This window comes from Centrocercus urophasianus, unplaced genomic scaffold (assembly GCF_019232065.1).
Source record: "Centrocercus urophasianus isolate 14NV4802_14NV808 unplaced genomic scaffold, USGS_Curo_1.0 seq_10, whole genome shotgun sequence".
Lineage (NCBI taxonomy): Eukaryota > Metazoa > Chordata > Aves > Galliformes > Phasianidae > Centrocercus > Centrocercus urophasianus.
This window is the reverse complement of record NW_024884142.1, coordinates 86,841,459-86,868,076: the sequence shown is the minus strand read 5'-3', so window position 1 is coordinate 86,868,076 and position 26,618 is coordinate 86,841,459. Positions and strand designations below refer to the sequence as shown.

The 26,618-nt window shown below is 43.8% G+C and overlaps 1 protein-coding gene across 1 annotated transcript; it reads left to right on the top strand.

The window, feature by feature from the left end:
• Positions 1–6,830: 6,830 nt before the first annotated feature.
• On the top strand, positions 6,831–24,138 carry ACBD3 (acyl-CoA binding domain containing 3). Its single transcript, XM_042809685.1, has 8 exons — positions 6,831–7,101; positions 13,157–13,298; positions 14,294–14,434; positions 15,177–15,335; positions 17,258–17,432; positions 20,006–20,198; positions 20,945–21,229; positions 22,083–24,138. Exons 1-8 carry the CDS (start codon positions 6,846–6,848, stop codon positions 22,292–22,294), a joined length of 1,563 nt encoding a protein of 520 aa, XP_042665619.1. The 5' UTR covers positions 6,831–6,845; the 3' UTR covers positions 22,295–24,138.
• The last annotated feature ends 2,480 nt before the right edge of the window (positions 24,139–26,618 follow it).

Genomic DNA, 26,618 nt, shown 5'->3' with positions numbered 1-26,618 from the left:
TCAGAAATCCAGCCAGTGGGATGTAATCAACTCGGTTAAGATTTTCCTTTATAAACTTGTTTTCTACCTCTTGCTTTGTGTTTCCCTCCCAAAACTGCCTGTTATGCCAGCCACACCAGACCCTGTTTTGTATGAGATACGTGAGGTCCCCAGCTGATGACTCCATGACCACATCCAATTATTTGTTATTATGTCCTTTCCTTCCATACCCAAAGATTTCATTATCTCGCAGGAAAGCATACAAAAGGAAGAGGATTCATATCTCTCTGTATTCAAGAGGAGAAATACACGAGCTGTTTGGCAGCTCTCAAGTATCAGCAACATAGGGGTAAGAAGGTATGTAAATAAACTTCAGGCACTTTAAGCCAAAGGTGCTAGCTCAGGTGCCAGATGTGCCAGATGTGCCAGTCCTGAACTCAAGATGTGATGAAAAATGAGGATTTGGCAGGTTAAGGAAATCCTGTCTGTCATTTAACTCGTTCACACTTATCACTTTGCAGCCCTTTGCCCTGGCAGTTGTACTGATTCAGTTTTTTATGTGACTGGACTACGTGCCAGACCTGGGAATAAAGCCACTTAAAAACAACAACAACAATAACAACACAGTATGGTGGAGATGGAAAAAAAAGGAGGGAGAGAGGCTCTATTTCCCTGAGATCCAGCACTGCCATTATAACCCCACTGCACCAAAACAGCCTTCTGGAGTGATTGATGGGGAGAGGAGTCACAGACTCTCAAAGAGGGACTTCTGCAGGCCATGGAAAGGCACAGTTTCAAGTGCAGCCTGGAAACAAACCTAGACTTGTTACTCCACTTTGTAACAAATGCTCTCATGTTATGAAATTATATTACTGCTTATCTCCTTTGAGGATATCCTACTCATACACAATTGAGAGAAAATGAAAGTCCTGTCTCAGTAATTTGTCCATTGATGCCCAATAAGAAACAGGAGTGAGCAGGTTGTTTCCATCTTTGTTTAGGCACTTTGCTCCCCATAATCTGCCCTTACTTATTATCCTGGATGAAAAACAAAAAAATAAGAAAATGATACCTGATAACTATCACCATTTTGATGGGACTTTCGTGATTCTCAGGGATTCTGAGCTGTGCACTAGACTTCAGCCTATGTTTGTTGCCACTGTGAACACAAAAACCATAAAGGGATGGAAGAGAATAGATTCAGTTCTGCTGTGCAGGATCTGCCTGTCCACTAGCAGTCCACGTATCAGAAGAAATTGAAATTGCCTGCTCTAATGCAATTCTCTGAGCACAGATTAAGGGAGATAAAAATACTCTTTCTGCACTGAGAATATGTCTGTTAGAGCAGAAGAACACAGGTAGGAAAGCAAGCTGCCTAGCGATCTGGTTATTTCAGTGACAGCAGGGGAGCTGGATTGATCTAGCTGCTTCTTAGGTGCAGTCTGGTATTACGGCTGAGTTTGTCTACAAGCTAGTTGCTGTCCTTGTTTCCCATTTACACTGTTTTCCTTAAATTGCATCTAGTGGCTGTGTGGCCACAGGGCAAAATCTGCTCATCAGAGCAGCAGAAAACTAACCATGCCATAAAAATGAATAGTTTTCAGCCAGATGGGCCAGCTGAATCAACTCACCCAGAAGTCACTCCATCACTGGATTCAGGGAGAAGGATGGAGAACACAGCTGGAAGCAGTAATGGAGTGAGATCACCACTATTTGGCATTAGCTTGCAGCTCTAACTGCAAGGATGACCTGCCTCTATCCTCCCTTCCCTGCTCCGAGCAGCACATTCCTGCCACTTCCAGTGCTTGCTTGACCTCAGGGAACTAGGCCTCTAAGTCAGCAGCAAACTAACCCAGCACCTGAGAAACAGAGTATTCTGCCTGCTTAATTAGGTGAAGGATGGAGGTGGGATGAGTGTAAGTCCTGGCATAAGGATGCTGATGAGCTTGTGTGGTGTCTGTGACTGGGAGGAGGCCAGGGTGGCTCCTTCTGACAGCAGCCATTTCACAACAGCTCATTTTCAATTCAACCCAAAGAAGGAAAATAAGCAGCATAAAAATAAGAGAGCCACAGCTGAGCAAATGGGAACCAACTGTACAACTCTCTGTTGAAAAGCATTCACCTCATCATTAGGTGAAGAAGGACAGGCTTAATGCACAGTTTTGAAAGGTGTGTTACCTGTCCGGTTGCTGGATGGAAGGGAGCGATGTGAATAGCACCACTTAGTGCCTGCATAGCTCTGCTCTCCCCAAATCACAGGCAGGAGGTTCAGCAAACAGTTTTGAAAAGAAAGCACCTTTCTATTAGTCCCTGTGCTATTGGGCGCCTGGAAGACCCAAAGGCAGATATAGCTCATTTAAAAATCAAGGCAAAAGGAAAAAATACAAGAGGGCAGAAGCTGTGTAACAGCAAAGTGTGGAGGAGGATGCTGATGTTTTCTGAAATACCAGCAGAACTCAGGGCAGGGTCATGCTGGCCCTGCAGGGCCCCTTGGGAACACGTGCTAGTGGGGTTTAGACCCTGAACCAGAGGGCAGTGCCCTTCTGGAGGTGTTTCAAAAGGGCACCAAAAAGTGCTCTGACCTTACGTGAATGTAAGTCATTGTTCTGGTTGATTCAGTTTTTCTCTGGGCAGATAGCCAACAATGCAATCACTAACTGCACTGATTTCCATGTCCTCTCTTCTGTAAAATCAGTTTATTAGAGGAGTTGGTTAAATTCAGGAAGTGCTTAAATTCCTAACCATATCTTGCTTAGCAAGAACTTATTGATAACAGTGCTGTACTGCTCTCAGCTCATGTGCCTGTAAAGAGCATGATTGGTTACAGAGCTGTACAGTTGCGGATGCAATTGCATCAGCTAAGATATATTAAACTGGTATAATTATTTTATTAGTCTGAATTGTTCTTTTATGATCATCTGTATCTGTTATAACTGCATCCATCCTAAGGAACATTCGCTCTCTGTCAGAATGAGAATATAATGGGAAGATAGCCTTCCACACGTGTATTTTTCCTTATGAGTCTCTCCAGCACTCTGTCAATAAAGCTGTTTTTCAGCAGTGTTTGCTGACACTGTGAAAAAGGTATTGCCAGACTCTACATCTGATTAACTGTTATCCCGCAGCTCATGTCATAATTTAAAGAAGTCAGCGTGAACGCCACCATAAATTACTCTATAAATACAAGGCAGCAAGCAGCACAGTGAGCTGTGTTACCTTTGAAGTAAAGACGGGTATTGTGCACCCTGCCGTGTAGAGGTCCCAGAAGGGATCCAATGTGTTTTAAAGGTTGCTGCTGTACTGCAGTCATTCAGTTGTCCAACAGGATGTGAAACACACAGCAGTGTTTGTTCTTGCGTGCAAGGCGAGATTACACTGTGCTTTACTGGAAGAAAAAATAGAACAGTACTATGGTTATTCTCAGGCATCAACAAAAACAATCCACTGCTTTCTAGTAAAAAACTTCCATATATTTTTTTCTTTCTCTTCATTCCTGCTGATTTCATTATTTCTTAGAAAAGCTGAAACTGAAGTCTTGTTGACTGTGTTGATTAAGTTGATTGTGGTGGAGGTCTTGAAGAAACAGAATGCTCTCTTGCTTAACTGAAAAGTAGAAGCATAAAACCTTGAGTGGGCTTATTTTTCTCCATAGACTTTATTCAACATTTGAGCAAACAAGAACTAATGAGAAAGGACAGATTGAAATGACTCACTAGGATTTTCACTCAATTAGTCCTGTGGTGCCATTGCACGTTATTGTGCCAGCTCTGCTGATCGCAGTATGTCCAAAGCCAATTTACTGCGCATGTATGAATGCCTGAAGTGTAATCTTTGAGTTAAATGTGTTTGGAACATCTTAAGGGTCCCTGAGAAGATTCACTGGTTCGTGCACTTGCAGTAGGGTTACACTGGGCTTCTCTTCTCCAGGAAAAGCTAGAAGCCCCTATGAAGAGCAGCTCGGTGATGGAAGAGGTTGAGTGATCACTGAAGTGGGCAACACTGGCAGAAGCACTTCCATTAATGTGAGCACCTTCTGAAAGGTGCACATAGCTCTCCCTACCAACCAGGCAGTCCACTTTCCTCGTTCGCCAGTATAAGCCAAAAGGTGCAGTCCTGAGCTACAGGAGCTCTGGGCTGGTATGACAACAGTATGCCTGGCAACAGTGTTCGTACCTGTTTTATTCAACGTAGCCATTCCTGCAAAGCTGCTAACCCTATTTTCACAGCAGGTGAGCCCATAGCGCAGTGGCAGACCTAGCTGCTCTGAGATGCTCATTTGAGATAACCAAATATTTAGCAGCCCTTGCTCTAGCAAACAGCACGTGCTCATTGCCCTGCACCAGGGGGCACCTGAAGGCACAGCCCCTGCAGCTGGGAGCGCACGTGTTTCACCCACTGTGGGATGAAGGATACCAGGAAGAGCAGAATGGGTTTTTTTTTTAAGACATTCTGGTGCTCCGTAACTTTTTAATGGTTCACAGTGCACCTGCAGATGTCTGGTATTTTTCACTGTTAAATATTCACCAGCTTGAATTAAATAATTGATTTATTCTACATGAAGTTTCTAGAATTGATTGTGTTTCCTAGTGGAGGCCATGTTGATGGACTAAACTGCCTCTCTAAGGCTTGAATGTAGTCTCTCTTTGCCACATGTAGCCAGCTGTTACAAGAAATAAGTAATTTACTGGCTCAACTTAGCATCTTTCTCTTATCCTTGAATGGTTTTCTCAAGGATATAAATTATTGGGAACTCTGTCATAGTCATTCAGTAAAATCTCCCTCATTCACAGGACTCACGAGCAATTTGTTGAAGGTGTTAGAAGTCTGATGTGGCAGTCACACACCAGCTGTGTGCCACGGAACAGCAGGACCTGTGGGAGCAGGGAGGGGTGTTCTGTGTCCTGGGGATGCCTGGACAACATGCAGCTCCAGGTAGATTTGTTTTATTTTTAGCCAGATAAGCACATCTTATATTCTACTCTACCTCAAACAGCCATCACTGCATCATTGCAAATTCAAAATTTTCTTCTGAAAAAATATTTCTTCATTTTTTATTGCATTGTTCCAGACTAGGATTTCCAGACTGAAAATCTGAACCTGCCATTTTTTTTTTTTTCTAGTATTTTGTACTGACACCATATCTGTCTTTACAAACAGGACCCCAAAGCAGCATGGAGCAGAGGAGAGTGGGTGTAGTGAGCCAATTCCATGCTCACCAGATAGCTGTGCAGAGAGGTGCTGAGGGTAACTCTGCTGAGCCTGCTGGCTCTGAATGGCCGCACACCAGGCTGCAGAGCTGCAGCAGAGCATGCTGGCCATAGCCATGCCTCAGCTGGATGCTACACTGACAGGTGTCTTGCCCTCCAGCTGCAACCTCTCCAGCAGACTATGCTGTGTGTTGTGGAGAAACCCGCTCTGCTGGCACGCCTGTTGTAGGGCATAGCAGGGCTGGCATAGCAGGGTTGGCACAAGAAGAGATGAATAGTCACACGTTTACTAGAAGTGTCAAACATTTGCTGCAAAAGAGATCCTGTTATGAGACAAATCAATTTTCTGTCTTCATTCTCCAAATCAGCTTGTCAAGCAGGATGCTCACGGAGCATCTTACATTTAGCTTGGTCTCCAGACATGGGGAAACGAAGGGCTGTCTGATTGCAGGCGGCTTCTGCCACGAAGCAGAAACGCCTCTGGGTTTGCTGGTATATAAAATGAAAATATTTCCTTCCATTTGAGAGAAAATTAGCAAACCTTGTAGGGATCAAAATGTCGGTTTCTTTAAGGATGTATTTTAGGATAAAGACTTCAACATTTCTTAAAGTGGAAAGTTTAATATTAAGCTCACTGTGTATTAAACCACAGAATTAACGCAAAAATATATATGTGCATGTATGTATGTATCTATGAAGGATGGCCTCTGCAAACCAAGCAGGAAACGTGCCAGATGAAAACTTTGAGAATAGATTGAAAGTAATCTGGTAGATGAACTAACACATCTTGATGCAAAGCCAGATCTGATGTTGAAATTGTGCTTGCAAAGCAGGGTGCAGGCGTGCATGCAGGAGGAGATAGTGTTATCTGTGCTGCCCTCGGCTCCGTGCATGAGATGGTGCCAGACAGACAGAGCTGCACGCCCTAGGAAGCAAAACGCTCCAAAGGGGGCGATGCACCCGTTTTGTAGTCTTGGGGAAAAGGAAGGAGTAGCGTGATGTTTGTGATCCTCAGCCAAAACCAAAACAAACAGAAGCGAGTGAAGAAGCTACAAAGGATTTATAAGTGGCTGTGAAACGTCTTTTGAAGCTTAGGTTAACTATGTCTGAGCGAGACTCTGCCTCTATCCGGGCACGTTTGTACTGAACAGGGCCGAGAGTGACATCGGCGCTTTCAAGAAATACTGACTGGAAATGCTTTAAATACAGCTTTCACATCTCTTCTGCCTTTCATCCGAAGGCTTCAAAGCACGCTGTAACAGTGACTTAATAACCAGCTCTGCCGAGATCAGCGAGCAGAGTGGAGGCACGCTGAAGGGAAGGGCAGCTCCTGGGCAGCGCTGGGGACGGACGCCTCAGTGCGTTACTGCGAACACTGCCTGGCGGTCACCAGCTCACTGCAGCTACAGCTCCGGAGAAATAACGGCCCGGCACACTTCTCGTGCCGGCTCTGAGCCGCGTTTCCCGAGGGAGCAGAGGGAGAAGCCGAGAGCCGCCCAAGCCCGCGCTCCTCGACGCTCCGAGCGCGAGTGGGCGGGGCTTAGAGCGGCCGTCCGGGAGGGGGCGCGGCCTGAGGCGGGCCCTGGCGGGGCGGGACCGGAAGTTCCGGGTCGGAGGGAACGGGAAGTCGGGACGTGGCCGCCGCAGCGGAGCCGGAGGATGGCGGCGGCTCTGAGCGCCGAGCGGTTGGAGGTGTCGGTGGACGGGCTGACGCTCAGTCCCAACGCCGAGGCGCCGCCCTGCGAAGCGCGGCCCGGCCAAGAGGATTCGGCTGCGGGGCGGAACCGAGCGGGCCCCGGCTGCCCGAGCCAGGCGGAGGCCGGCGGGGAGGAGGCGGCAGCGGCGCTGAGCCCGGAGCGGCGCTGGGGCTTCGCGCTGGAGGAGCTGTACGGCCTGGCGCTGCGCTTCTTCAAGGGTAATTCGTTTGGGGCTCGCGGGGGGCGAGGGGCTGCGCAGCACCCGGCCTGAAAAAACGGGACAAAAAAAAAAAAAAAAATCATCCTTCCTTTTGGCGTGCGAGGGAAAAACCGTGGAAATGGGGGGGAAGAGCTTTTGCTTTAACTCTCGTCGGGGCTGGCCTTGTGCCGTCGTGGCTGTGGGGAAGGAGCGCTGGCACGGCTGCGTGGGCAGAGCTGTGTGTCTGCGCCGGGATCCTTCGCCAGGTGCGGCCGCAGGAAGCGGGAGATGCCGCAGCGCTCCGCTCCTTCGGGACCGCGTCAGCTGTGCGGTGCGTTCTGCGAGGAGGGACGTCTGTTGTAACCTTACTTGTGCTGCACCTTCTGAATCTGCAGCAGCTTCAGTAAGGGCACAGCGGCACCGTGCCTGCGTTAGGGACGTGAGGCTGTGCTGTGGTAGGCTGGTGGTTCTTTGCTGTTTGGTGGCACCGGGTGAGCTGTCCCTTCGGAGCTGAGTGCACCACAGGTGGGAAGCACGCCCGAGGGACGGTCACTGCCTGCTTTCCTCTTTGTGCTTGGCTTGCTTGTTAGCAGTGTGTGAAGGTATAAGCAGTTTTGTTGTGCCCTGGCCCTCCACTGATGCACTTTTGCAAATCATCTTTTTTTTTTTTCCTTTAAGTTCAATTCTGGTGTAATTTCTATGTTTGCTTTTCTGATTTTTATTTATTTATTTATTTATTTTAAGTTGTACTTTTCTATGAACAATAAGGCTCTGGATCTTCTGTGCCATAAGCTGCTGCAGCCATGTGTTGGGCTGGAGGCACTGCAACTCCCGACTTGCCGCTCTCTGTGGAACGAGAAGCTTGAGGGAGCTTGTTTCCTAATGAGCATTTGTTTGTAAGTCACAGTGTAGAAAGAAACATCTCCGCAGTAGGAAATTCATTATCTCAGCCAAGTGTTGTCTCATTACGTCTTAGGTTTAATGTTGTGCTGAAACAAGCATTGGTGGTGTAAAAATGAAACAACGCGGTGTAGCGTACTTCTATTACTTCTCATCCTGTAGTGATAATTACGCTTTATATTCATCTCCTTTTAAAGAGTGAGAAGTCAGTGAGGTGTTACTTGTATCTAGGTTACAGATACTGCGGTGTATCTGTTTTGTCTCAGTGCCTCTTTCTTGTTGCCTTCTTATTGTAGGCTCAGTTGCAGTTCACTGCTGCTCTTTAGCTGTACATCATTTGCTGTAATGCACAATTCTTATCATAAGAGGAGAACTTTCCACATTACATGACGATGTCAGACTTTCCAACAAAAGCCTTGCTCTTTTATCCTTATGACTACTATAAGTCATGTGAAGGGGTTGCACATATCTTCATATGTAGTTTCTTGGTGAAAGCATTATAAGACAAGGATTCCTATTTGTAGATATGACAGTGAGGAGCTTGCAGTATTCAGATTACTGATTTATCTAGCTTGTTATACATCTGCACTGAAAATAAGTTGTCTTGTTTCCAAATTGTTGTGATTTATGCATTGTGAAAACAACTGTGGAAGTGGGCAGCCACGTGGATGCTGAAAGACACAGATTCCTACTTTACTTGAAGGAGTAACATCTTGAGGATCTGAAGGTTGATTCTTGTCGACACAGATTAGTGCTGAGGTCTCATTTCTGATTGTTATTCTTAAGGCTGTACTGGTCCAGAGGTGGGATGATGTTTGACAGACTTGATCTTCTTAATGCTGGTTGATATCAGAGCTTTTATGTATGATGTTAACTGCCTGTGCCACTTCCATGAAGCAAGCAGAAAAACAGAAGCTATTAGTTAAGAATGGCACTTGAGGAGATTTTTTGTATTTGCATGAAGTGCTGCTGTTGGTGTGGAGGGATCTGGGGCAGGGAGGCTGAAGAAGTCACTGGATGTTGAAGGGTGAGCAGTGATCACCAGTTCAGCAGCTGCTTTTCTGTATCAGTGTGTAAACTGAGCTCTCTGCTCATAATGCATTCATAATGCATGTTCTTCCTGGAAAGTTGATTTAGAACAAAATACTTCAGACATACTACAGCGACTGCTGATGCTTGTCTGAGGTGGTATCTTGCAGAACTGCTTAGAGACAGGACGAGGTGGGAGTGCGTGTAAACACAATGTGAAAAGCACAACAGAAGCTGAGCTGCAGTATTAAAGAGCCTTCAAAGCTGCTTTATTCCAGCTCTGAGAAAGACAGAGGCAGCTGACAGAAGTGCCTTTGACAGCTAATTTTGCCCGTGGAACTGGTACAAGCTCTGTTGGTGAAGATGGCTTGGTGAAGTGTAGGCTGTGTCCTGCAGTCAGAGGGGGCAGCCTGCTGGCTGTGCCAGCGAATCTCTTCCAGTATCAGCCTAGCTGTGCAGTTTTCCATATCATGTGTTTGAAATACCATCGTACCCCCCGGAGTGTTCATGTGCTGCCTGCAGTGGTTTGTGGTGCCTTGTGTCTGGGGGGGGCAGTGTACAAACTGTATCATTCTGTTATCTGAAAGCTCTCCTGCTATCTTAAGTATTCTAATATTGTTTGACTGCTCCAAGTTATTTCCTCTCATCCTAACAAGAATGCGACTTCAACCTCAGCAGTATATCATCCAAAGTGAATTGTTTGACCTTGTTTTTTGTGTTTTAATTTGATGGCACAATTGTAGTTCATTAGTTACATAGTTACATTAGTTACAAAGACGCTTGCTTTAAAGAATATGGAAAAACTCTATAATGTATCTGCATTTATTGCTAAATTAAGCTTGTATCAGATCTGACAGGAAGGGCTAGTTGGTTACCCTTCTATTGATCAGCAGAACATCGTTGGGAGGAAAGAACTGAGTGTAAGAGAACATTCAGTGGGGTCTGCAGGCAGTGATTCACCTCTCATGTTTCTCGGTCTTGATCTCACTCATCAGAGCTCTGCGAATGAGCAGCATTAATATCTGTGATACCTGCTTTTAAAAGCTTTGAGGCAACAAATCACGCTTGAAACTGTTTTCTGGCTTCTTGTAGACAGCTGAGACTGAATGCCATCCTGTGGGAATTGGACATTTAGAGGGAGTGCAGTAGATGAGCTGTAGTAGAAGTTCCAGTGAGTTGTGCAGTGTATCTTTCTTGAGATATACTTCTTCCCTGTTACAGAGGAATAACAGCACATTGAACCACATTGAAGCATATTTGTTACACTCCCTGGAGCCTGAATTTGTGGTGGTGCCAGTAGTGCAGTGCCACACAGTGACATCCATTCCCATTATCTGCTTTTCATTGCTCGCTATTGGACTGGCTTCATCTTTTTGTATGCTGAGTCCCTGCTGAGGAATCTCTGGTGGGCATCTGGACGTAGTCACTGTCAGGAGGGCTCTGGCCTGAATAGCTGATGGTAGGTGTGCAGGGATCTTCCTGTCAGTTCCTGACAGTACAGGAACACAGTGCTGTGTCTTCATGGCACGCATCCCTGAGGCCTGAGCTTGCAGTAGGTGAGAGCTGGTCCTTGCAGCGTTTTGGTTAAGCTGCTTCATGCCACAAGTATATATGGGCCATTACTGCAGCATGCTGAAAGCCTTGTTCATACAACCATACCTTAATTACTACTTAGGCTTGTCTGATCTCTTTGTGGCTGTTGTTGGTATGACGTTCAGGTGATGAGCATTGCCTTTTCTGTGAGTGACGTTTTGAGATATTGTCAGTAAGGACTCTGAACTGTCTGTAGGAAAGCTGAGCCTTTCTCTGGCTTTGTAGCAGGAGGAATACCAATGGCATACAGAAGGTTGTACAGTTGCTGTATTATTCCTTTGCAAAACACATGGATTTCTCAGTGTGTTACTTGAAGCTGTCTGATATTCTTCAGCTTCCTATCAGCTGTATAGGGTACAAGAGTGATACTTACTTGATTAGTGCTTCCACAGATGCTTGAATGGATTTGGCACTTCTGCTTATCTGGGCTGACTAAGGCTCTCTTTTGGTGTATTTAGCTCTGCAGATGGCTCCAGCTCCTCTGGTTCATTTTAACTCTCAACACATCCAAGTCTTTGGGGTAATTGTGCAGCGTGGTTTCTGCTGAAGAATTCAACTGAAAAATGACTAGGATGTGACTTCATTCCCTTGGCTGACCCCAAATGCTTTGCTTAGAGCTTGCTTCTGATCTGCATTATCTCCAAGTCACTGGATATCTGTCTCTTATTTTTGTCCTCCCTTGTTTAGCTTGCTTTTCTTCTTCCCTTGGGCCACCACTGCACATGCGGAGTTTCCCTTGTTAGTTAAGCCTTGAGGTCTGACTTCTGTGAAAATATAGACATGCTGCCTTTAGCTGTAGAGTGAAATGGTCTTTTTCTTTGGCTTTAACCCTGTTCAAAAGTGAGCCCAAATCCTTATGTTTGATGGCTGAGGCAGCAGCCCTGCAGAGCATGTAACAGTGCTTCCTGGCAGACAGACATCTGTGTGCACACAGGTTGCACAAAGTCAGTGATGCTGTGGTGGCCACAGAAGCCCAGCAAAACTTCAGATGAGTTCCTTTATGAAGCAGCTTGGTTTTAAGCATGCTGCCCCAGGACATGAAGTGTGCTTTCAGAGTGCTTGCTATTTATTGAGGTTAAAGAAAATACTTGCCAGTGAAGTAGGAAGAAGTGAGGGAAAAGCTGAAGCACCCTTGGGGTAGCTGAAGAGCGAGATCTGAGACCTAGGGAGAGAGTTTTTACCTGTGCTGGCTTTGTTGCCAAAAGTGTCATATCCTCAGGTGAAGTTGCAGGATGTGATGGCCTGCATCTCTGAAGGATGGCAGGGGTGGGAAGGGGCCTCTGGGACTTGTCAAGGCTTCTGGTCTTTTGAAGCTGAAATAGCTATTTGCTGTAAGGCCATGTGATGCTGGGCAAAGTGCAAGCACTTGAGTTTCTGGAAGAGTGAAATGGTCTTCTAGGAGTGAATAATAGGAGTTTGAATGTTTACCTTCCTAACGTGATCCTAGCTTACATACTAATGGCATGCATGCAGTTGTTCCTTGTTAGTTTTTGCCCGAGAAAGTCCAGTGACGTACCAGACTCACTGTGTCGAAAACATCACTTCTCACTATGCCCTGCAAACACTTTCCTGTGGGCTTGTTTCCAGTTTGCAGCTTTCAGAAATATTTGCTCAGAACTTCTCAGCAGGACTCAAGGGAGATCCCCCTCCCCTTCACCCCCCTTCTGTTCTGATTTCCCAGTAATAACTCTGTTTACAATCACAAGCTGAGCAATTCTGCAATTTGTGTCAGCTCTAAAGTCTGAGTATGAATTGAAGTGTCCGGTTTGGGGCTCTGAACAACTTGCTCCAGAGTGACCTCCACGATAAAGGAGAGCTGGGGGCTGCTGGCAGCTCTGCTCTGATTCACAACTGAACGGAAAGCCGTTGGTACAGCCGTGTGAAATGTCTGTTGTGTTCCTCTGGTAGCAGCTTCCTCATTTCAGTCCTTTCAGAAAGAGGTGATGCTTATTTGCTTGTTTTTCTGTTTGAGGAAATGGTTGTTTGTTTTTGTTTTTTGTTTTTAACAAGCAGTGTGATTGCATGTAGTGATGCCTGTTTTTTAGATCTGTTTTGACCGTTTGGTAAATGGGTTGAGGTAAGTCCTAGCTGAGAAATTAAAATACTTTAAATCAGGGCACATTTTCCTCAATAGAGAATATGTTATGGCATCTAACCAGGTTTGCTTTAGAAGGTGGTGGTATGGAACTCCTGGAATTCTGATTGAGTTCTTAAGGCCAGAATTCTCTGTAGGCCCTGATGCTGAGTTGAGTCACCTCTAAGATTTCTCATTGTGAGGACTTATTCCAGCAGCCATGACAGTGTGCAGCCATCCAGTTGCCTCTGGGAACATTTTCCCTTCATTCTGTTTTCCTCTCGACAGCTCAGCTGAAGTTAGGTGTGTTTCTTCTGGGCGAACTGTTTTATTTGAATAGAGCTGACTTAGTTTGTGACTTAACTTTTGGTGTCCTCTCTTCTTTTTCAGAGAGGAGATTGTGATGATATGAAATGCTCTTTGCTGTCCTATGCTTAACCAGTTAATCATAACAGTGAAACGTTCTTTTCCTCTACAGAAAAAGATGGCAAAGCCTTTCATCCAACATACGAAGAAAAACTCCGACTTGTGGCACTGCACAAGCAGGTTCTGCTGGGACCTTACAATCCTGATACTTGCCCTGAAGTTGGGTTCTTTGATGTGCTGGGGAATGATAGAAGGTAAAGGCCTTTGTTGATCTTAACTCTTTTTCCCGTCTGAAGTAAATGCCATCCAATTTCAGCAGTAAGAAAAGTACATGGATTGCCTCAGTATGGGTGTGTGTGGTAGTAGAAAGTGAGAGCAGCCTCTTCAAAAACATCACTGAAATCTGAGTCACAATTCAGTAAAGGAGCCATGAGGCAATTATGGAGTGTTTTTTTTTTTTAACTACATTAGGAGAAGCTGCTCTGCCAACAGCCTGGTTTTTTTATAGCAGTTTAAAGACTTGGTTAACATGCAGGCCTAAGCATCTTTCTCCTTATTTTACACCAGAGTTGCAACAGACCAAGTCTCTTGCCAGTGCTATTAGCACTTGGCAGAGCCTTGCTGTTAGTAGATTAAGGAGAACCTCTGAAATCCTCTGTCTGTTGCATTCAGACACTGAGTAGATTTTGATGAGATCAGTATGATCTCTGTTGCTTGCAGTTCTCGTTGACTGTTGCTATTTCTAGTTACGAAGGTCAGTGCTGTGTTGTTCTTTGCTTCTCAAACTTGTACTCAGTGCACTGTTTCTGCTCAAATGGATTGTTTAGGAAGAACCAAGCTGTTGCATTTGATTTGATCAGGTTAGTTACTGCATTTGTTCATCTGGGAGAACGTATGCTTTTTTTCCCCACAAACTGGAGTGGAAGAATGATTAAACAAGTAATAATACAAGTTAATTTGCCAACTGATTTGTATCTGGGAAGTTTTTGGACACGGAGTTCTAAGTAGGGTTTGCGGTATGTATAAAATTTCATGTAAGCACTTGGTGCTCTTGTATGAAATGGTTATTTGGTAGAAGAGAACACTGAAATCTACGGGTTTAAGTTCTGTCTTTGAATGGGTCAGGTTTTCTCTGAAGTGCTGCATGCTGGCATTTGGTTGCTTGTCTCCCAGTGTTACTCCTTTTCTGGGTTTTCTGAGCTCCCTACTGGCTTGCAGAGAGTTAAGTCGTCTTCTCTCTCTCTCTTAGGAAGGAATGGGCTGCCCTTGGAAACATGTCAAAGCAAGAAGCTATGACAGAGTTTGTTAAGCTCCTAAATAGGTGCTGCCACTTGTTCTCAACATATGTTACTTCTCACAAAATAGAAAAAGAAGAACAAGAAAAGAAAAGGTAATGTTTGATTTCTCAGGGTACTGAATATGTAATTCTTGATCTATGGACAGTGTCACGGGTAGCTTAAGCTGACAAAGTTACTTTGGAGGAGAGAGGCTTGAAGTTCAGATAGCTGTGGTACCACTTGCTCTCTTTAAAACTTTTCACTTTACTTGTAATGGAAAATCATTTCTGAGGTGCATATACCTAGAATGCAGGGACTTTTAAAAATGTGGCTCATACTGTCATCTTTTCAAGAGAGATGCAATTCACAAGATATCTGCCCTCATTGTTTAGTTTACTAAAGCTGTATAAAACACAAAATTGTCAGATGCTTGAAATTCCTCTTTTAGTAAGGGTTAGTGACCTGATAAAGGCTATCCCACATCCTTTATTCATAATGTGGTTATTAAACAGTAGTCTGTGATTACTGAACATATATTGAAGCATGGAAGATGTATTTAAGGCTTCTTGATGCTTTTTCCCACTATTCTCTGCTACAAGTATAGTGGGTTAGAATGAGTGTGGAATTAAAATAGAGTTTACATCTGTTGTACTGCAAAGTGCAGTAACACCAGGGGATGGGTTTTCTTCTGGTGTGTAGTAATAATAATAAGATATTTCTCTGAGTTGAAGTGGGAAGAGGTGATGCCAAATGAAAAGATTCCTTCGGTAGGCAAAAGGCAGGTTACAGCTTGTTGAAAATAACTTATCCTAGGGTTGTAGAAATGCTGCAATAGCTTATTGAGTGATGTTGCAGAAGAGAGGAGGAAGAGCGAAGGCGCCGTGAAGAAGAGGAGCTTGAGCGCTTACAGAAAGAAGAAGAAAAACGCAGGCGAGAGGAGGAAGAGAGGCTGAGAAGAGAAGAAGAGGAGAGGAGGAGAATAGAGGAGGAGCGGCTTCGGATGGAACAGCAAAAGTGAGTAGCTGAAAGAACTGACATTGGGAAGAAGTAACTGTCTTGCACATGAGACAATTGTATTGGCTGTTTAAATAGTTCTGCTAGAACTGAATATCTGAAATGAGAGCACTCTGGTCTGACAGTGACATTTGCAGTCCTTAGTTAAGAGAGACACGGTTTGCAGAGAATGAGTATCCCAACGTGCTGTTGTGTGCAGCCTTCACAGCTAAAATTGCTAGAGAAATCTTATTTGAAGAGAATCTCTGTTTGGGGATTGTGACTCCAAGCACTGCACCTCATCAAAACTTGTGGCTCTGCTTCTTAAGTGCGTTCTGCTGCACTCAACTGAACTATTTAAGCTGTCTATTGAAAGTTTCTATCCTTTCATAGAGGACAGTGCCTTAAAAAAGGATAACTGCACTTCATTGTGTTGGCTTTTTTCAAATGCGTGGTTGAGGTTTTCTAATTTGGAAGTCTAAAGCTACCTCCTTGAAGACATTCTTTTTCTAGAAGTTGTGAAGTGTTTGCAGATCTTAGTTTTGTGCTGGCAGTCACTGGATCTTAGCACATTTCTCAGAGGAGCTCAGAATTCCTGTTCAAATGGGCTTAACCTGTTTGCACCCCCATTCGGTGGCTTACATAGAACTTGAGCTGTACGTTCTATTTCACTGTTCTGTATCCAGATGCTGAAAACATGGATCCAGCATTGCACACATTGTATAGGAATAGCATCACACATCTCTCAGCAATAATTTTCTTTAACAGTAATGCCTGTTCATTTGGTATATCTCTGAAGTTGTAGTTTTGGAAAGGGAGCAAATAATTCACAAGTTTTAGTTGGACTGTTGAATATGGTGAGAGCATGAAATACACAGATGTAAATGAGCAGAGGATGCGATGAGTGCTAAGGAGATGATGAAGAAGCAAAAGAAAAAGGTTGTATGGAAATAATAATTGTGTATCAAGGGTTGCAGGAGGTTACAGAGATGAAGAGTTTGGACAGAAAAGCAGTGTGGTGAGTTATATAGATGCCAAGCATATCCAAAGTGGTCACAGTTTGTTGAAAGGTGGTGAATCTTGCCTGTTAAAATAAAAAGCAGTTTAATCTTGAAGCTTGTTAGAGGAGGGGAAGGAAGAAGTGTGAGAAAGAACTACTCTTCCTTTTGCGTGATTCTTGAATCCTCTGAAATATCAGTAGCTCATTGCTAATGAGCGTAACATGAGTTAAAAAAAATGAGCCCTAGGTCAGTGTGGATGATTTACTGTAAGGTTTCTGTTGGCCTTTTGGAGAGGGACAGAGAATGGAGCCTGTGCTTGATGAACCAGTACATTCCCCCTGAAGCTTCTGCGTTTCTGTTTGTTGCAGATGCAGTTGCCCTGTTTTGCAGTTTTTTATGTTTGTGAATTAGGCCACAATCAGTCATGCTTTTCCTATGGTTGCATGCTATCCTGGGAAGTTAAGGTAGTAACACAGTGGGTTTAGACTTTAGAAAAACCTTTGGCGTGTGGTACCACAGCAAGCTTGTTCCTATTTGCAGCTGCAGAAGGGTTGCTGGGATGGTTTCTGCATGTTTTCTGGAGGACCCAAACATGGAATTTTTTCCCTTGTCTGAGAAATACTGTGATGTGTTTATACCACTGCCTCTTTCCTGGATTATAGATTGAAAAAAATATCAGAGCTTTTGATATTCTTTTTTTTTAACACCTGATGTTTTCAAAACATGAGGTAGACAAAATTCACATTTGCATATACCTTTAGGCTCTGTTCTGTTATGTAGACTTGAGTTTTTTTGTTGGCTTTTTTTGGTGTGGTTTTTTGTTTTGTTTTGGTTTTTTTTTGTTATTTTTGCAGAAATTAAATTAACTGTCACTTAAGTACAGGGATTTCCCCAGTAACCTCAGCTGCTGGTAATCTTCATGCTCTTCTCCCACTAATGTAGGCAACAGATCATGGCAGCACTGAACTCCCAGACTGCCATGCAGTTCCAGCAGTATGCTGCTCAGCAGTATCCCGGCAACTATGAACAGCAGCAGATCCTCATTCGGCAGCTCCAGGAGCAGCACTATCAACAATACATGCAGCAGTTGTATCAAGTCCAGCTAGCACAGCAGCAGGTAAGATGGACCAGCTGAGAAACTTGTCTTTTTTTTTTTTTTCTGAGCTCTTTGGAAGATGCTAACTTGCCTACTTTTATCTCCTTGAAAAGCTAATTGCTAGAAGAAGGGGAAAAAAGGAGTTCTAGTAATTAAAGCTGCTGCTTTTTCAAACACCAAAGCTCTTTTATTTAATCTTTCTGAGTAGCTTTCTGAAGCAGCCTTTAGTTAAGAAAATTCTAACCAACTTTTACTAATCACTTGGATACAATTCCTGAAAGCAGAACGTTAAGTGCTGTGCTGCAGTGTCTATTGCACGCCCAGTTCTATGGGAGTATGTACCAGTGCAGCTGAGCATGAACAAACTGATGGGTTCAAATGATTCTTCACATATCATACGTGAGGATTGAAGAGCAGCAGGCTTTAGCTGGCCTTGCGTTGCTCCTGGGTCTGAGGTTGCTGCTCTGTCAGCTTCTAGCAGTACTGACTTCTCTTCCCCTCTTGCATCTCCTCTGACATCAGTATCTAGCAAGTTGTTTGCTTGTCTGCGATAGACTGCTTGTGTTCTGGGTGAAAAGACACTTTCTTATTTCTGGTAGCAAAGGGTGGGAGTAATACCAGGGATTTTGTGTGTGGGCTTGAAAGGGTACTCCTGTTTTCAGGGGGATCTTGCATCTCTGTCAAATGTGCTGTATTCTCTGAAGTTATTTTTAAGTTCAGAGATGTCCGTTTGTAAGCATCCTAAACAGATGTAAGTCAGACTTCAGATCCTGGCATGTCTGACCTCTATGGGCAGGACCCACATCTTAAGTGGCCAGTGTCTGTCAGCCTGAGGTCTGTTGTTTTTGAGCTAAAGACTTAAAATTTATTAACTAATTTCCTGTGGAGTTATTCATGTTTTGAAGAGGATAATGCCTTCAGCAAAGAGGTGTCCAAAGAAGGAGCAGAGTTGAAGTGGTACAGGGAAATCAGAGGCTTCCTGCCCTGCTGCAGTTGCTGTTAAAGTTTAATGCTGCCTTGGTACCAATGCTTTGGTGTCATAGTAGTAAGTGAAAGCTGCAGTCTTATCAGTCTTCTCTTCAGTGCCTTCTGTAATTGATACCACTCCTTGGATGCTGAGGTGTCTGAGGCACTGCTGCCACTTTTTTTCTATGTTTTCAGCACTCCTCCTCTCAATCATAGCTGTCTGATTTCTGCGTATGGAAGACTAATGCTCTGAGACCCTGGGCAGAAACAACATCCTTTCCTTTACGGCAGCTTATGAAATAATACACCTGCCAGGCAATGAGGTTTCTTTCAGATCAATACTTGGACAATTCTTCTACAGGAAAGGATAAAAAAAGTGGTAACAGAGCTAATATTGCCTAGTTATACTTGCTTGTTCCTGAGGATTCAGGTAGCTTACATAGTAACACTTCTGGGGAGTATTTGCCTTTTGGATTTCTATAACTCAGTCAACTTGGAATCTGTTAATGCAATTTAAAAACCCTCCTGTGTCATGGCTGTTTCTAGATTATTCTGATGGCATTAGTTTTGGAAAGGTTGTATACAGAAGTTTTGTAGAGAAGTTCCTTGCTGCTTCACACTGAAATGGGACTTCAGTAGTGGAAGGTGGATCTGGATAGCATCTCTGTAATTGCACAAGTGTGGAATCTAACAAATATTTAACTGTGTTGTCGTCTTAGCCCTTTAAAATACCTATATTCTATTCATTCATCAAAATCATAAGCTTATTAAGTTATTCTTAAAAGGATGATTTTATGAATTCTACCTTTTCCCTGTCTCAACAGTAGAGTGCATGTAATCTGACTGATAACTGGTGGGAAAGGAAGGGGCATGGAGGGTGGGGGGGCAGAATAAGCCTTGAAACTAAAGGGGTAACACATCCAGCCTGAATCCAAAAGGATGGTTGTTACTTCTCATAATCTCATATTTAATTCTTTGCACAGGAGACAGCATAATAAATTCAAACTAAAGAATTTAGTTTAAAACATGTAAGTCATGTTCTAAAAGCTGCACCTCTGAGGTTTGATAACTCTTCTCCCAGAGCGCTCACAGTCCTTCTGGCTCTTATTTCTCACAAATTAACTAACTCTCTTTCTTGCACGTTTGCTGGAGAACTCTTTTGCCATGTTAACTCACAAATTGACAAGGGTTTAATAAGCTTTACATAGTTCACATATCTCTATAGAAGCTGAGTTAGCTCAGGCTGGAACTCCTTTTTTTTTTTTTTTTTTAAAAAAAAAGTAATTATTTTCTTTTTTTAATTGATATGCTATAGAGGTTACTGAAATGCAGTACTTTTGTAGCTAGGCCTAAGTTCATTGTACATACCCTAATTAATTATTTGAAAGATGAATCTTCTTGTTCTGATTGTATCCACCAGCCTGGAAAGACTTCCCATGATGTGAAGTGCATCATGTGAAGCAATTTTCACTAGTTAATGAGTACAGCTTCAGGTCCTTCATGCTGAGCCTCCTCGTGGGGAGGAGAGGGGATTTTGTAACTGCCTTTACACCTTCTACTGGAAAAGGGAGGCAGCTCAGGGCTTGTTTTTGTTGTTGTTTTACTTGATTTACTTCCTTTCATTTTAGGCAGCCTTGCAGAAACAGCAGGAGGCAGTTGTAGCAGCAGCAGGGACATCTCTGACTACTGCATCCAAGATGAATGTACCTGCCCAAGGGGATATGCCATCTATTAATGGGCAAGCCAGTGCACACACAGACAGCCCTGAAAAAGAGCTGGATCCAGAGGCTTTGGAAGAAGCATTGGAGAATGGACCAAAAGGTAGGATTAGCTAGATAAAGATGAACCACGGAAGCCTTTACGAGGATCCAGGTGTCTTAAAAACCACAGTTGATCATACCTGGCTTCATTAATCTGAGAAAGAGCTAGGTGTGATTTCTGGTTTTTTTCTTCTAAAGGAGAACATGTCATGTTGGCAAAACAGTTTTTGAGAGCAGGGAGAGAAGTGAAAGCACTTCAAGCAGTGTGGATGGGATACAGAAGCTCTTTTCGCTTTTGACTGAAATAGCTTCATTGCAGCAGTGTTGGAAAGGAACGTAACAGTTCTTGCAGAAAGCTGTTCTGTGCAGAAATACATTCAAATGTTGCCCAAAACTGAGCATTGATTTAGTCTTGGGGATTAAAGGAAGGCCAAATCTTATTCTGTGTCTACTGCCCTTCCCGTGGCATAGCCTGTCCTGTGCACAGTCCAGACTACTGTTCTCTTGCTTCTCCCACCTTCCTCTGACTGCTTCTAGGAAGCTGCAGAAGTGGAGCAGGAATTGTAGCCTCCCAGCAGCTCTCCCATCACCCACTGGTGTTTCTGGATGTTGTTCTCCAGATTCATCCACAGTCAGCAGTCCTCAAAAGACTTGATTGGATCCCAGTAAGAAATCTTCACGACCACAGTCCCTGAGTGGAAGCACTGTGATGTTTATTGTCCTCAAGTGCACCTCAAACGCACTTTAGTGTTCAACATAAATAACTGAAACAAAAGCTTAACTGGCTTATTTTCCCCCCCCCTCTAGATTCTGTTCCAGTGATAGCTGCTCCATCAATGTGGACACGACCCCAGATAAAAGACTTCAAAGAGAAAATCCGGCAGGATGCAGACTCTGTGATCACAGTGGGCCGAGGGGAAGTGGTTACAGTTAGAGTACCAACTCATGAAGAGGGGTCTTACCTCTTTTGGGAGTTTGCTACAGACAATTATGACATTGGTTTTGGAGTGTATTTTGAATGGACAGACTCCCCTAATACTGCAGTGAGTGTGCATGTCAGCGAATCCAGTGATGATGAAGATGAAGAAGAAGGTAAGCATGCTTATTTTTATGAAATCCTAGTCTTGCAGGGATTGCTGTGCAGGAAAACCACTCTGTCTTGTCATCTCCTAGTTCTTACAGCTCTGCAGTTCATGGCTTCCATCTAGCTGGCATCTCATCTTCAAATAAGAAGTAAAATTCTGACTGTAACTTCAGATGTCTTGCTTGACTCATTGATTGGTTGTAAGAGTTGAGGATGGGAAAGTCTTTTTTTCCAATATATTGTTTGCAATTTATAATACTTAAAAGAACAGTTCTTTATAGTGGCCAAGACCCAGGTTACAGCCTGTATCTACAGGGGAGCCCTGCGTACCATCAGAAAAAAGCAGTGTTCTGAAACAGTCGTGCAACTTGCCTAGATGGAACTGCTCTGATGTAGGAAGATCTGCATATTTCTATTAGCTGATCAGTTAATAGCAGTGTGGGTAATGCCTTGATCAGAAATAGTTTAGCATCTTTGCAAATTCTTACAGCTATATTGGACATGGAATGTTTTAATATTGAAGTGTAAAACTTGTCTTTAAAGCAAGCAATGTCTAGACTGAACCAAAGGCAAACTTCCCTTTCCTCTAGTGCAGTTCTGCAATGGTAAATTGATTTGCTTTCTTAAATGGGTGAAGAAGTATCTTAAACTGATACTTCTGCAGTGAAGGAGCACACCACACAAACCCATGCTTTTTGCTTTTCTCTTTCAGTGCTTTAGCTGCAAGCTTGGTATGAACTCCTTCAGCTAACAAAATAGAATACTGTGTCTGCTACACACAAATACAAGGGAGAGTCAGACCTTGGTTTTAAAAGTTAGTCACCCTTGTTAACTGATGCTTCTTTTATTTTTTGCTTACAGAAAATGCTGGCAGTGAAGAAAAAGCCAAAAAGAATGCCAACAAGCCTCAGCTAGATGAAATAGTGCCTGTGTACAGACGAGACTGTCATGAAGAAGTGTATGCTGGCAGCCACCAGTACCCAGGGAGAGGAGTTTACCTCCTGAAATTTGACAACTCCTACTCTCTATGGAGGTCAAAAACAGTTTACTACAGAGTTTATTATACTAGATAAGTATGGCTGTGTTTGAGGCTGGGCTGTGCAGAAGATGTCGTTTTATTTGGAATTTCTTCAAGCATAATGGATCCTTTTGAGTCTGTCTTATCCTGTCTGTATCTGTATGGTTTGTGTGAACTTTAACAAGTAAACACTGGGATCTTCCTGCTCCATGACACTAATGCATATTGCATTGGGCTTAACACAGGATCTCCCTAGCCCACTGGGGTATTGGAGTTAACCAATGGCAATCATTGGCTCCAGTGCTTCAGGTCACATCAGCTGTATTTGTTAAAGCCTTGTGTGAAAAGGGGGAGGGGATCACTAGTTCACTGGCTGGGTGATCTGAGGTTTCCAAGTCTGGATGCTTTCAATAACTTGTTAACGGTTAACTTAAAGGTCCCATCAGTAACCGGTAGATTTGGATGCAGTTTGCTGTGTAGCAAGTTTCTCTTAACTGTAATCAAATGTCAGATTTTTACACCATTAAAACTTAAGATTTCAGTTGATGCAAGTTTAGAAACAAGTTGTCTCGAGTCTGTCCTCATCAAAGAAGAAACATTCAGTTCTTTAAACCAGTGTAAGCTTTAGGCACGGGCGATTAACATCTTGAAAGCACAGCAGGTAACCTCTTCTGAAGACACAAACTGCAGGACAGTTGTAAGTATACGTAACAAATAGAACCTTAATCTCTGCCCTGCTGTTAACCTGAGAACATTTTTGGAGGCAACTGGCTTTGACATAGGGCACAAACTATAAGTTTGGGTTTTTCATGGAGTAGACTTCAAAAAAAAAAAATCTGCACAACTCTTTGGTTTGTTTTCTTTGCAAAACCTGAATAAGCATGTTGTGCATCTGAACAGCAGTAAGTCACTTTGAAGCGTAGAAATTAGTGTTGCACTGATTATGGAAATCACTGCCAGTCCATTCAAATCTGAGCTGGCGGTGCTTTGGTGCAGACTTTCTGCTTTAGTCTGTAACTGTCTGCAGAAGGCCAGGATCACATACAGGCACGTAACAATGTAGCTTTCATCTGTCTCATACAGTTTGAATGGCTTGGTCAGGGCGTTTCTTGTTCTGTGTAGCCCAAAAATACAGGTGGCTGTTTGAGAGTGTGATAAATATCCACTCTCCTTGGAGCCTTGCGCCCAAGTGCTGATGTGTTACAGTGATGTCTTGTGGGAGTGCTCTCTGCATCAGCAGTGCACTTTGCTACCAAAAGGAGTGGGTTGCTTAGGGTCTGTCGGATCAGTTTCTGCAGTCAGATTTCCATTGGTTAGCTGCAGCATGTACAGTTCCACAGCCAATGGCGTTGAGTTTGGAGGGTTTGTTAGAATAATGGCTTTGTACATACATGATATTTTACTTTACTCATACCAACCATGGAGATTCTTCTCCTAGAGTGTTTAACTTGTCATCTTGCGTTTGGTTCAGCAACACCGTACCAGCTTGTAGCTAGTTAGTGCTGCTTTATCCAAAACACTGTACAATGTTCTGCTCTTGTGTACATACAGTATATAAACATGAATTTAGAAAGTACTTTGCTTTTAAAGAAAGAAATGTATTTAATGTAAAGACAAAAAACCAAACTTTTAAAAAGGCAGGCACTAATATATTTCTTCCAGTCTTGGAGTTAGATTTTTGTCCATATGAAAATGTTACAACTTTTTTCCTCTAAGGAGTATCTGTCTTTGGAAGCGGTGTTTGTCGCTTTACATGGCAGCACTCACTGTCATGTCTTGATGTTAAACTTTTACGTTTTCAAACTTTTTTTATTGCCTCTGGCTGTTGGTTAGTACAAGTGCGATTTCAAGATAGCCTGAGATAGTATTTAATCCTAATTAAAATACATTTATCTGTAATACTGTTGGCTTTTCATTAATTTGGGAACCTTGGCATTGCTGTGTATGGCTATTCAGCTGAGATAAGCTTGTCATCTTCCCTTTCCTTTTTTAACAAGTCAGTGCTGTGCTAATGCTGTGGTTTCAGTAGCTTAACCACTTGGCTAAAAGCTCTCTTTGCCAAATGTTTCCAGCTTGTTGGATGATGCTGTCTATCAATACCAGAAGAGTTTGAACAGCGTAATCACTTTGGGAAGTGATCTTCTCCATGAAAACGGGTCAGGTGCAGGCAGCCAAAAGCTGTGAGCTGGTTTCTGCCTGGGAGAAATGTGCCTGCCTTTGCCTCTGAGGCTTAGCGAGCTGAGCCCAGCCCCAGGGAGCAGCAGGCCCTGCTGTGCTCCCCTGAAGAGCCTGAGCCCCCTGCAGCAGTGAGGTGGCTCCAACTCACTCAGCCAAGTACTGCTGGCACAGCTGTGTCATTCACATGATTGCGTTCCCATGTTTTAAGTGGGATTTGCTGGTTAGTCCTGGACTGGTACGGGATTTGTGGCAGTAACAGATGCCTGAGGTTGTGCTACAGGCTCCTGGGATGGCTCTTGGCTCAAAGAGCAAGAGACAGGCAGGACTACAAGTGGGAGGGAAGGCAAGAAAGCCAAGTTACACTGAGGCTTCTCTTGGCCTAAATCAACCTTGGCTGCATCCAAGCTGCTAGCAAGCAGGGTACTGAAGCCAGAAGAGGCTTTTCTCATAGGTTCAGTCATTTTTTTCATCTGTGTCTGTAGCCAGCTGCCTCTTGAGCTTGTGCTTCAGGATCTCACAGGGGAGCAGCAGCAGCCTCTTCAGTGAGAACAGAACAAGTAAGTGTTGTGCTGTTTGAACTTCCTTTTCATCATCTCTCTTCTAATTGCCCTATATTGGTCTGGTTCTGTCACAAATTAGTTTCACGTGAAACTGACAAGTGCATCAAAAAGCAAAGTAATTACAGCAGCAAGCCTACCGTAAATGGATGTGTTTCATGTGTAGGTAAGCTCCCCTTTCTCCAATTAAAAGTGAAGCACTGTACTCCTTACAGCTCATTTAAGGTAGTTCTCTGCTACAAGAGGGTTATCAAATGTTTCTGAAATTGAGTCATTTGCAGCAGAAGCTAAGTGGTGCGACCTACACTGGCAAACCTAGATTCCAAACACAGTGAGCCTTTGAAAAACATTCAGTAATTAATCTGGCAGACAAACTGGGGCTATGTGAAGAGTCATTAGAAATGAGACTGTCTTCTGAGACAGAGTTCACGTGGATTTTGCTTATGCTTCCTCTTCTGGTTTGAGGCAGCTGCATGGTCTTCCTTGACTTCTTGTCCTGACAGTGAATGGTCAAGAAGGAATTGCTTTAAATTAAAAGATGAGAGATTTAGGTTAGGTGTTAGGAGGAAATTTTTTCCTCAGAGGGCAGTGAGGCCCTGACACAGCTGCCCAGAGAAGCTGTGCTGCCCCAGTCTGCTGTCAGACGAGGGCTGAGGGATGGTTCAGCCATTAAACCATCTCCTACTTATGCGATTGCTAGAAATTAGAAAAGTAGGCTGTGTGGACCTATGGAAGTATAAAGAGAAGCAAAGCAGCCACCCTTTGTCCATGTTCTAGGTGCTCTTCTCCAAACTAACAGCTCAGTGCAGTTGTAAGCATCTAGACCAGCAATGCAGAGGCTGCTTTCTGACTTGACTGATGCTGTTTCTTCTGGCAGCTGAGCCTACCATGCCTTTCATTAATGCATTTGCAGGGAAAGGAGTACAAGGGGGAGCTGAAAAAAGTCACCTGGGGGCAACCTGCCTGTGCTGATATGGCAATGTCAAGTATGAGTTCTGTACTTACAGATCTGTTGCTTAAAAAGCAACTAAATACCTGCTGCATTTAGCACTGTGTACTGGAAGATTAAGGCAGAGCATGAAACTTTATCCCAAACCTTCCCTCACCTTCCTTCTGGTTGCACACTGACAGCCTTTCAGGGGTACCTGGCTCATGGAAACAGTGGCTGCTGGGCTTGAAGTACACGAAAATATTTGGATTGGTGATACTATGCGTGCAGAGATCTCACTGGGTATCCTAGGAGACAGGGAATCACAAGGAATGAAGAAAAAGGTGTCACTTGTTCTTTGTAGCAAGTTCTGTTCCTGGCCTTTACCCGTCCTGCAGTACCAGTGCTGTCATTCGCCCTCCCTCCCTCTTTTCATTTAGTGGGAAGCAGGAACACGAGCTGCAAGATGAACAAACCCATGTGCTAATACAAGACACTCAAGGCCTCTCTGCTCTTTGCAGTGCAGGTGTAGATTACAGCAGAGGGCTCAAGCACTCATAACCTTGGATCTGATTTCTAGACTGTGCTTAGTAGTGTGCCTCTGAAGCAGCCTATAAAACACCTGGAAGTTATTTGTGTCCTGCTTGGGGATGTTCCAACAGGATTGCAAAGCGAGTGCATTACAACTAGCAGAGGTTTGTGTGACACTTAAAACC

Excerpts from the sequence above, each read along its gene's own strand:
- ACBD3 (XM_042809685.1), top strand. The coding sequence starts at position 6,846 with ATGGCGGCGGCTCTGAGCGCCGAGCGGTTGGAGGTGTCGGTGGACGGG. Across the intron at positions 7,102-13,156 it reads GGCGCTGCGCTTCTTCAAGG|AAAAAGATGGCAAAGCCTTT; the intron begins GTAATTCGTTTG and ends TTTCCTCTACAG. Across the intron at positions 20,199-20,944 it reads ATTGGAGAATGGACCAAAAG|ATTCTGTTCCAGTGATAGCT; the intron begins GTAGGATTAGCT and ends CCCCCCCTCTAG.